General features: G+C 43.8%; 1 protein-coding gene across 4 annotated transcripts in view; it reads right to left on the reverse strand.

Annotated features, from left to right (window-relative positions):
- The window catches only part of LOC126576347 (uncharacterized), a 23,586-nt gene that overhangs the window by 5,347 nt on the left and 5,739 nt on the right, over positions 1 to 12,500 (reverse strand). For all 4 annotated transcript variants that reach the window (XM_050237581.1, XM_050237580.1, XM_050237582.1 and 1 more), the window contains exon 3: positions 11,190 to 11,291. In XM_050237581.1, the coding sequence (XP_050093538.1) occupies positions 11,190 to 11,291 (102 nt within the window). The remainder of the gene's footprint in view (positions 1 to 11,189; positions 11,292 to 12,500) is intronic.

A 12,500-nucleotide genomic window follows, 5' to 3' on the forward strand; every position in this document is an offset into this window, starting at 1 on the left:
CGGTCTGGTCTTGCCGAATAGTTCCCTATATCCCTTGTTTTTGGGACGTTCCTATATACCCTACTTCCCCTACTTCTCAGGGACCAGCAGCACCAGCAGCAGCAGCAGCAGCAGCAGCGGCAGTGCCAGTGCAATCGATCATTGGGGTCCACAGAGAGGCTGACTGGCTGGCGGTTTGCCGGAATAACTACACATTTGCTACATTTGCTTAGCCCACCAATTATCGCACGAACGCGTCGCCCAGCTGAACAAATCAACAAATCAACATGTTACTCCTCCTATTATTATCTCAATCCCAGCTCCGAAAGGAGCCTTACCGCCCCGCATTGCTGGAGGAGGAAGAGAAACGGGCCGAGGGAAATCTATCTTTTTGGCCGGGAATCCTCCCCGACGTAACACATGTATATCCATTAGCGGTAATAGAAAATCGATTAAGTATAATGATGAAACATTTCGGGACTGTTGTGCGGCGGACTCTAGCGGACAGAGAAACGAGCAATAGGCTGAGCGCTGATCCCGACGGAGAGAACTTCCACCACACCAGATCAGATCTGACGCAAGAATGGAGGACCACCGCCGCCGCTGTTGTCGGCGCCCGCTGACAGAGACCCTCCTCGCCGGGAGGTCGGGAGCAGTAACTAAAAATAAGGCAAAAAAAAAGGTAAAACAAATAATCGTAATCATACCAATTAACCACTTCGCTGTTCTATTCTTCGAGTAAATATGCGAAGGATCGGAAGGGGCGTTCCTCCAGTCGCCGCGCAAAGTCAGAGGCACTGCTTCTTCCAGCCAGCATCCATTTGAAAGAAGCCGCAACATATGATGACCTCTCCCGCAGCATCGCACATTCACACACTTATGCACCCACACACCCTCGCCGCCGTTGCACGCATGTGTGGCCATTGTTTTCGCTATCCCAAAAACACGACCCCACAGGGGCAGAGTGGTGGTGGTCTGAAGATTCTTCTATTACGTACTCTGTGTCTGTCTCTTTTGGACCTTCTTCCGGCCTCCATGTTCTCAAATCTAAACTATTCAAGAGCCTTCCGCAACATTACGAGGCAGTTCACGAGCGGGCGGCACGGGGGCTGGAGGCGAGTAAGATTGGTTCAACCGCCGCCACAGCCCTGCTCTCCGAGCGATCAGCGGGATCGTCCATTGATCCCTCGCCGATGGACATACCACACACCAGAGTACACCACCGGCCAGCCAGCATTTTCTCACTCAATGGTCACTGTGATTTGACTTTCCATTCATTGCCTCCGCTGTCGAAGCGCTGTCCTTTGTGAACGATCATTGTTATAACATCGATTTCATTAACGCGGCGGCGGCAGAGTCTACTTTGAATTTCAATCGTCGCCAACAGTTTTCCTGGAAGCGTTGTATGTCTTGTATAACTACAAACAATCGCAACGTGTTCGCCCAGCTACTGGAACACTGTGCACTATTGCTTCTTTTAAAACAAAATTAAAGAAAATTTCATTAAAAAATGGATGTTTTATTTAGATATTCCATTAATTGATCGTTGGTTTTACCATTTTTACTAATCGATGCAACCAAAATTGGGGTGCATAACCTATGCAACCCGATTTAATAGCCAATCTGAAATCGAAGTTCGCACAAAGGAAGATTGCTTTGTTGTGTAGCTTACCATGTAACTCATATTAGATCTGTTTTGTTGAGGCAGAAATGTAACACGGAGTTATGCCAAATTGAAATGAACGAGGATAATAATATCTGCAAAATATCTTTAGTTGTAATACCATGTAGTTGTAATTACATGGTCTGATGCACAGTAAAAAGGATTTTTATTCCATAGGAACATTTCTGGTGACGCTACCGTAATGTTGAGATTTTAGTTTGAAAGGTGCCTCTTTTAGGGATTTTCAGGCCAAATTTCATGACATCATGGTTTGCTGGATGTATAATTATAGCGCCTAAATTAACAGTAGTTTACTGAATTTATGCAACCAGTTTGTGATGATAGTAGTCTATCCAGTGGCAGAGTTTTAGAGTAGTAGACGCGCGACAAAACTGCATTTTGTCGAAAAATCTTTCCCCGAAATCACCTGATCTAGTACGCTGAGGATTTTAATTATTCGATAAACATCATTTGTGGATGAAAAGAAAAACGTTATTCTGACATTTTTGCCATTCAAAAGGCTTGTAGCGAACACCCATACATACTCTCCTTTTTGGGGGCAATAATTTTTTGCGTCTCATTCCGAAACCTAACTTATTATCCTACCACGCCGATCTTCACAGGTAAGCATTCGCCACCTACAGACGATTAAAAATGAGAGACAACATGTCCAAACATCGTCCAAGCAAATTTTGGAACCTTGGCCATCAGACGTCAATGAGAATCGGTAGAGAACAACCGAACACGCAGCACCGAAGATGAAGTTGCAGCCATGCAACAGGATGCCGAGTTTGTGAGGAGTTTGAGTTTGTCAGGGCTTGTAATAGGGATTTTCTTTGCACTTTCCCTCTTCACAGTGGGATACAGGCTCCTGTGTGGCATGTCCAGGCACCCCCACCTCCCCTAATGCCTTCATTTTCTGGCGCATAACTCCGTCGGGTGATCGCCAAGCTACAAAACGCACAAAACTCCTGAGAATCATATCTCCTGACTCAATGGGGAGCGTGGATCCCGTCTGGATTCAGTGGGAAAATCCATGTTATGTGAGCAACTGTGCGTGCATATGGGGAGGGAGAGGAGGCGAGACCTATCGCCAGAAAAGGGAACACACATCGCGCGCTAAGAATGCAATAGTAGTAAGAACAAAACGCTGAAGTTATTTCTTCCGCAGTGCCGCCGACGCCGTGTGGAGAGAAGAGATGCTAGTTCCTTCCTCCCTGTTCTGGGTTAGCGGCCATAACTTTCTCACACAGCGCGCCCCTAGAGAATAAACCTGAAAGAGCCGCGAAATTGCCGCAACGGAATGTTGAAAAAAGCTCAGAGGCTAAACTAATCATTTTCCTTTTCGGAACCACCGGCCAGCGGCCTAAACAAAAAGAGGAGAGGATCATGATGATGTGTGGCAGCGGAACAGAACTAGCTCCAAGCGGAATTCGAAGGTAACATAATATTGAAATTAAAGTGGAAGAACCTAGTTTGGCGCTGCTGTCGATCTTTTCTCACTTCTTTACAGAAAGACAACTTACTTATCGTGAATCGTATCCAGTGAACAACAACCAAATGAAACATAACTGAAACAAAACAATGATTAACCAACCAAGACATGAGGGATGTCTTGACAAAAAGTTACAGTATCCGCTCGAGACTGAGTTGTAGTTCCAGTTCGTCGTTCCTTCAAGAGTAGGAATCTGGAAAGGACATGCTAAGACACATCCACTTTTCTCCCAAGATGCTACATCCGGTGGTTCCTGTTTTCCCAGGCCACATCATGCGCAACGTGCAGCAGCACAGGCTGAGAGGGGGGAAATGCCTGTTTCGAAAATGCGTCCATCCCATTAGACGAAGAGAAGCAACAGTGTACTTGGATGTATTGAGTAATGAATCAGCCGGTTGTGTACCGGAACCGGGTGTGTTCAATCAGAATCGGAGCCCAGGAGAAGCGGTGGTACGCATGTCAAGCACATAAATCACAAAGCAAATCATCAATCGCTCTAATCAATGCACGCTGGACGATACCGGTTTACCAACGATTGGAGCCATTGGACAACACCCTTCCCTTTTCGTTATCGTGTGTGCTCTGACTTCAGTCTGCGCCCGTAGGCAAACGTATTACAACGTGTCCCAGGGCCTGTATGACTAATCGAACAGATATTAAGTACACCGGTTCGGTTCAGTGTTGCGGTTTCTTATCAGACTGAAGCGCACGCTTAAACCGACGGCCGATGAAGAATGGCAAACAACGGCCCCAATAAAGATCACTGCGCAGGGCAAGGCAACCCATGTGAATCCCCTCTCTTATCATGCTTATCAGCAGAAAGGAATGCATGTAGGTGGTGTACTAGGCGATTCACGCTTTAACAACGAAAACTCAAAGTCATCGAACGACGATTGCGCAATCTGTTTATCGGATTCCGTGGCCCACAAATACCAGAGGTAGACCGGACCAGAGCTGAAACTACGCCAGAGCAAAAGCAAATTCAGGCTTACGAAATTACGAATCACATGGTCTATGGGTCATAGCCAAGCTTATTACACGAAATTCTTTGAAAAATGTTTCTTGTCCCTACCAAAAAGGCACATTATCACTATTATCGGAATGTCGGTTAGTTTTACCCCTTCGTTGGGCACCCGGGTACTTCATGTACATTGCATTGTTATGTGATGTTTATGACAAAAAAAAAGTGCACTAGAACTAATTTAAGGATGTTTGGAACGTGTTTTTGTTCCAAAATTACAATAAAATTCAATAAAAAAGCAATAAAAAAGCAACACAATATCATTCGCACCTTCGGTACGGTCATTCTCTACTGATTACGTAATAAAGCATGCGTTACGTAATAAAGCATGTTATTGAAATCAATTGTTTTTTCGAGTAAATGCCCACATGTTGTTGTTTATCATTAACAATTGATAAACACGTGCACATTGATATGTGTTGATAAAACGTGCTGTTTACATAGCCAATATGCTTAGTCAATGTGCTGGGTATTAATTTCATCGGTTCGTAATTACCTTTAAATAGGAGATATCAAAACAATTCAAAAGCGAATTCGGCGTGACATAAGCTGTACTTTCGGGATCCGGAGTTTCGAAAAAAATAAAAAATGACGGGAAGGCATTTACTTTTACAGCTTAATCTTGAAACATTTTGTAAATTCCATTTGAATCTACAGGGTTACTGATATGAAGTGTTACCAAAATTCACACTGCTGTATCTTTCAAACCGCTCGTAATATCGACGCTAAAATTGATTTAGTTATAGTTTAATATATTGTTTACAAGCTACCAAAAGCACTTGCGTCTATGTTTTGTAGATTTTTTTTATAGTGATGTAATTCAAACATAATAGCTGTGATGGCGTTTGGAACTGGACTGGAAAAACACAACCTTCAGCTATAATTCGTGAGTTCAGTCACCTTAAAATGAACAAAATGTTTGTGTATCGCTCCATAAATCGATACAATGGTACTGATAGCGTTACAATACGCTATGGAAGTGGACCAAAACAAACCGCAACATCGCCAGAAATGATTCGGAAAGTGAAGGCCAGAATTCAACGAAATCCGCGTCGCAGTCCATAAAAACCTCGCAAAGGATATGAAAATTTCGCTCGATCCTATTCAACCCATAATGAAAAATGATCTCAAGGTTGAACCTTACAACTTCTCAAAAGCACAAAATCTTACACCGCAGCAAAATAAAGTTCGGTGCGAACGAGCAAAGGTGTTGTTGCGCTTGCACGAACGTGGCGAATTTTCAGACATTGTGTTCTCTGATGAGAAAAATTTTCAAATTAATCTATCCATAACCTTTAAAAACGATCGGGATTACTTGATCGATGGTTCATACTTGAATTTGAGCCTAAGTGCGGCCACTCGTAGCAATTTCCCATCGCAATAAATGGTTTGGACCGTTGTGATCGCTGATGGGCGCTCTTCAACTGTTTTCATCGATCCTGGAGTCAAATAAAAAGCGACATGTTATCGATAATATGTTTCAGAAGGTGCTTTAGAACCGTGGACACGTAATCATTTCGGTCGCAGACCATGGACGTTCTTACAAGACTCGGAATCGTCTCATAAAGCTCGTGCGAACCAAGAATGGTTAAAAAATCATGTTCCACACTTCATTTCGTTCACACATTGGATTTTGATTTCGCCAGACGCAAATCCGATGGACCATTCCGTCTGGTCCAAGTTAGAGAGCAAGGTAAGGGCTAACAAATAAGCCAGTATGGATGCGATAATGAAATGTATTGTACGAGAACGAGCCAAAATACCGCAAGATCACATTCGTGCAGCATCAATTTTTTTTCGGGTCGTTAGAAGGTTATAGTCGAGCCAAATGTGGCCACATCGCTTTAGCTCGATGCTCGATAGCTCGAATAGTTTCTGAAAATTTGATTATTTTAAAAAAAAATTGTCATTGGAATCAATACAAAATCATTTCAAACAAAAAAGTTATAATGTTTTTAATAGGTAACACTTCATGTCAGTAACCCTGTACTTTGTTTTCCGTTTAACAAACAGAGGGAATTTGAATCTACTGTCATTAAATCCACACAAAAATCCCTCAGATAACAAATTTTCCCAAAGCTTAAAATGGCTTTAGTTTTGTTAGTTTTACCTTAAAAGTTTCATCATTTCGAAAAAAAATGGGAAAAATAATACATAAAAATGAAAGCAATAAACTTTTCGGACAAAATGCATTCGCACAATACATTTCATAGCCCAACAGATCCCTCATGTTTGCCCAGATGACGACGATGACGAGAAGAACGCGATAGTGTCTAGAAAGACCGCCATACGATCAGATGTTGGCAAGCTTAAAAACATGAAAACTCGAAACGAAACACCGGTTGATTGCCATTCCTTATTATTTGCCATCCACAGCCCAACTAGAACGGAACGAGGCAAACACTACCGAACAGCAGAGAGAACCCAAAAACAAAGGCATCTCTGTAGCTCACACCCGGCACAAACAGATAGACGACAGAGTCCAAGGAATATAGAGCCGAGGATGCCCTTCGGAGGGTTCGCGCAGCAAGACAACTCCACAGTAAACCACATTTGCTCGAACCCATAAATAACACCATGCGCATCCGCACAACAAGAAGGTGCAAACAGACATGTGCTGGAAGCTGATTTTTTTTTTCCTCTTCGTAAAGCAAATAGAAACAAAGCGAGCCTAGCAGTAAAGCCTTAAGGGGCTCTCGGATGGCAGAAGAAGGCTCGCAGACGAGCCAATGATGCACATTGCACATGCGCCGAGTGCTTTGGTTGGCAAGCCAGGTGGAGAAGAGAAGGGAAGGAAGCTGGCAAGCTGTTCTTCATTGCAACAGCATAGGGCGCGCGCGCGCGCACGATCGCTCGATCGCTCGGGTCGCGTGTGCTGATGGTGCGAAGAATGGAAGCAGGAAAAAGAGTCCTCTCGTTTATCCTGAAAAACGAGAGGAATGATGGAAACAACCGAAACACTCGCACACCATCCGGCGGGCGACACCGGCTGGTTTTCAGGACACACCACGTGCCCAGCGCGCCGATATATGTGTTTAGCTCTGCAGCCGCCCCTTAACTCGAGATCCACCGGTTACTCGCTTCCTTCGTCCCGCTGCTTCTTCCCATGGTTTTTCTTCTTTTTTAGCTCTCAACTTTAAATTTCTTGCATACGATCAACACACATCTTTTTCCCGCAAAGAGGTACTACGGCTGCTGCTGCCACGCGCCAGAGGTTTATTCATCGCTCGCATAGAATTACCGCGTAGGAGAAGCCATACATAAAACAACGCGGTGGGTTCTGGCTGGATTACGATCTTTTCAGGAGGCTCTTTTTGTTAAAAGCTGGACTCTCTTCTTCTTGCTGTACCAATATTGAAACACACTCATCGCACAGTACAGTATTGCGTTGGTCCCTCACGTGCACAAAAGGGAAAGTCACACAAGAAAAGTCATACAAAAAGGTGCAATCTCATGATACATTTTTCGCAGATGAACTCTTCTACTCGAAGCAGCAGCGTTCCATTCGTATAAAATCATTCATAGTTGTTGAATTCCTGTAGATGCATTTCTCATACAGGGTGTACCATAAAAAAATGAGAATGTTTTCATTGCACTGTTTTGAGTATTTTTTCAACACCAATATGGCATTATAGGGTATCATTGTGTTCGTGAGAATCTTATCCATCAAATGATGTATAAAAAGTACTCGTGCAAAATATGTTTGTTCGAAAAAATGTACTCAAAGGCGACAGTGTGGAGTTTGCTTCGCGCCCAAGAAAAATCTCATAGAAATAACAGCGGTTCTCGGATGTCATTTTGGAATTGTTTACAGGATTAAACGTACTATTCATGAAGGGGCAAGGCCTAGGAAACACGGTAGTGGCCCGCAACGATCTGAGCGCACTGAAAAAGTGGTAAGATCGGTCAGAGCAAACGATAGCGAAATTCAGTGCGATCCATACGAAAGCTTACAAAAGAGACGAATATCTCAAGATCTTCCATGCATCGGTTAGCCAAATATGACCTAAAAGCTACCGCTAGAGCTAGAGGGTGAAGTGTAATTTAATAGTTGAATGGATAAAACATCTTTGATATGAGCGTTCGATGCATTTGTTGTCAGCTCTTAAGACGAAGAAGCCGGTAGTAGTGTTCTCTAATGAGAATCTTTTCACGATTGATCCAGCAACGAATTCCTGCACGAATAGGTTCATATTGACCATAAAGACTAAGGATGTTTCAGAGAACATAAAATTAAAGTCCACCTTCGAGGTCCCCGCTGGAATAGTGACGTTTGGAGCAGTTGTCTCTAATGGTTTGCAAATGCCTCCATTTTTCATAAAACGCCATATTAAAAGAAATATTGATGTGTATATCAATTTATTGAATGAACACGTTTAACCAAGGGTTAAAGCAAACTTCAATACACCAGAAAATGTTGAGTTTCAGCAACATGGGAGTCCCTGCCATACGTCTAAACGGACTCAAACATGGTTGAAGGAGAACATGAATTTTTGGTCGAAAGATTAATGCCCTCCAAGCGGCCCCGAATTAAATCGGTTGAGCTATTCAATATGGGCGTTTGTTCGGTCTAAGACCTGTAAATCGTCACACCATACGGCCTTAACGTTTGGTACTGAGATTGCTTAAGAACTAGCAGTGAACATGAGCGCATTTCTTTTCAAAGTTCTCGACCGACTCATTGGCATCGAATGAACAATTGAACAATTTATAGCTCCAGTACAGCTATCTTTCTCTTTAACATTCTAGGCAACAAATACACTTTGTAATAGCAACTGCAGTGTTTGAAAAATGAATGAAACTAAGCATTCAAAAGTCTGCCTATAACCATCTGGTATCGTCGCTAGGCAGACGCAATCTCGAGTCTCGAGGATATCGTCCCAATGGGGAGAGGGAGAAAACCGACAATAACTAAAAATCCCGAAAATGTTTCAAAAGAAGCTAAAGGTGCATGTGCGTGATGCATGCTGATACGGACAGAAGAGCGGAGAGACACTGAGAGGGATGGGAAAAGGAAGACGCACGAAAAAAAAAACATTAAAAGGATCCTACTTTTGGTCGCGAGGAGATCAAGTTTCGAGTGTGTTTTTGGGGTGATCTCGATCCTCAATTCTATGCTGCTTCCTTTTTCAAGTTGCAGTACAGCGATACAGTCGATCGATCGAATGCTGTACATGGCGGTTCAATGATGCTGCCACCACTGCAAGCGCACCTCTACCGTTTGAGCAGCTTGCGATGATGTCCTTTTTTAAAAAGCTGATTCATAGCTGCATGAGAGAACCACATTTCCTATTGCCAAATGTTTCATATCATGATCATGAACATCAAAACATGGAAACAATCAAACATATCTTGCTTCCGCTATTTTCCCTATTCACACGGTAATATAAAATTATTATTAATCCTACAATTGCAACAACATTATAGCCACCTGATAGTATTGTTAAAAACCAAGCTCTTTCTCTATGTATCCCGCCACAGCGCCACATCTTTCTACTGGCACAAAAAACCGGGAAGATATCGAGAAAGATCCTGATGTCCACACGGCACAGAGACGGCCACAACAACAAAAAAAATATTTAAAACCCAAATCAACAGTTGGCATATTGGAACGTGAGGGTTTAAGGATTAAGGATCGTCGATCTCCAAACAAACGGTGAAACCCACGGTCTACCCCACGCGAAAAAGGGAGAAAATGCTGAAGTAGTGGAAAGGTCGAAGAGACAGATGAGCCCGAAAAGACTTCGAGCAATCGAAAGAAACGTGTCGTGTGCGCAGCGCAACGCACTAAAAAAGAAGCAAACCGTAGATCGGTCCACAACAACAGGGCACACACATGTTTGCTGTTACGATCATCATCTGCCCGCGTATTCTCCGGGGCACACAGCCGCTAGGCTACTGCAGTAGGAGCATCGCGCAGCCAGTTGGCTTTCCATGGGTCCGCCGCGGCGCGTTAGTGTCGTTTACAAACGCACACAGATGCATGAAAAGAAAGGAAGCAGTGAGGTGCTCTTCAGGGATCCGCAGAGGATCGAGCTCAAGCATACAATCGGTAGTTCCTTTCCGGCGCAGGCAAATGCAGGCGGCGGCGGCCACAGCAACAGCATCATGCGTATAGCCAGCAAGTAACGGAGCACCAGTTCCGTACTGGGCGGGCGGGCGTGCTGACGAGACGATTTGTTGTGCGCCGCTCATCTGCACAGAGACAGAGAGAGAGAGAGAGAGAGCAGAAGGAAGATCGGGAAAGAAAGACGCAGAGCAGAAGGAACGCAGAGGAGCGAGCGCGCCTCTACCATTCTGCTTTCCATCCATGCTGCTGCTGCTGCTGCTAGTGCTGGCTTACTTTGGCTCTCTCGGGGGCTGCCGGCTCTTGGCTGCGAGGGCTGGATGGTAGCAGATGTTCCGCCGGCAACGTCTGGGACGACCCTGTGTGGCTACGTCGGAAAGCGGCCTGTACTCTAGAGCTAACGCGCCCGCCCGTGCTCGAACCAACGCGCATCCAAGAGAAGATGATCACCTCATTATGGAAGGACGAAGCACAAGCGCACACGAGGCGCACCACCACACACAAAAGGGAATCCTTACGAAAGTTTCATCCGACCAAGAGAACACACCAAACCAAACCAATCTCCCCTTGCGTGCCTTTGCCTGCACGGGCACGGTATATGGAAATTGTTACTCCCCTAATTTTAGTGGCATACGTAATACCACCTGCAATGGTCTCCCTTGGCCACTGCACCAATCAAGAGTGAGAAACAGAGGGAGGGAGGGAGAGAGAGAGAGAGAGAGAGAGTTATGTGGTAAGAGGGAAGGGACGGTGTGAAACTTCTGCTTCGTGTAATTGAACAGAATAACATTTCCCCAGCCCTTCTTCAGGCGATGACACTATCACGAACTGTCAATAACTGCTTCCACCTTCTGGGGCACCAAACCCGCTTACCACCGGGAAGGTAAATCATACTCAAGCTGGGGGGCTTTGGAAACCACCCAGAACAACAACAACAACAACAACAAACTGTACACACACTCACCTGTCGTTTGAAAAGCTGAGCTTAAAATTAGAAAAACTGCCAACATGGACACTGTTCGGTTGTAAAGTTGATGCAGCTGTTGTTGATCGATTCGTCTCCTTCCTGCAAACGAGAAAAGAACGAAAACAGGAGAACGTGAACGTTTAATATTTGCAATGTGCCCCTTGTGTTGTTGCGGGGTTGTGTTATTCAATGATAATAATTTAATTGGCTAGTTAAAATATTCCTTAGCGAGGAGGATTTGTTTGTGACAACAACTTTTAGAGAATGCATAAGATAAATCTGCAAAAGAATCAGATAGTGTACTTTACCATTGTACTTAACCGAAAATTTTGTTAATTTTTTTGGTTTTTTTTCTATTCCAATGGACACAACATCGGGAAGAAACAGAATACGTTATGACCTTATCAGCAGACGATTCCACGAACTCGACAAAGCAGGTTACCGAGAACATCTTCATTTGATGCTTCATAGAACAGATGGGGCGAACTGACCACAACCAGACATCCTTTCACACGTTGAGATGATCCACTGCCATTTCAAGCAAATTGGAGCCATTTCAAGCATAACCACCGACCACCTAAATCCGAATAACCACCACCGACCGAATAAATATTTTTTTCAGTAAAAAACCCGCCGCCACGGCGACACTAGCCTACTTAAAGTATACAAACATCAATGTAATGTCCTGGCCAGCGATTTCTCCGGACTTAAATCCGATGAAGAATGATTGGCGGATGTTAGTTAGTGATGTTTACGGGAATGGTAGGCAATTTGACACCATTGCTCAGGTCGAAGTAGCTAATAAGAGTGCATGGCGATCCTTGCGCACTGCGCAACATTTTTCATGCTCACTGAAAGCATGCCAACCCGCATTTCCAAGCAATTAATAGTAACGGAGGAGCTACTGATTGTAAATAAAATAACACTGATACATTGAAAGAACATTGAGCCTAATGAACTGTTTTCCATCTTAATTTTATTTTTCTGTAGGATAAGGCTATCATTATGAAACACCTCATTTTTGGATTTTTGACTCCCATATCCGCAATTTTTAATATTTTTTCAAAATTCAAACGGCACACTAACGATGAAAGGAACATTAAAAGTATTTTTAATTATTTTTGGGGCGCTTTCTTCGAGCGCAAGATCGAAAAAACAGGGTGAGGCTATCATTATGAAACATAGTGTATTATCCCTAATCCTTAGGGATGCTAATGGCTGACGTACTAAAGTCCTTTATAGTATCATTACTCAAATACTTTTCGAATACCTCTTCCAAATTGTGTTCGCCTATGTCTAGAATCCGCT

This window comes from Anopheles aquasalis, chromosome 3 (genome assembly GCF_943734665.1).
Source record: "Anopheles aquasalis chromosome 3, idAnoAquaMG_Q_19, whole genome shotgun sequence".
Lineage (NCBI taxonomy): Eukaryota > Metazoa > Arthropoda > Insecta > Diptera > Culicidae > Anopheles > Anopheles aquasalis.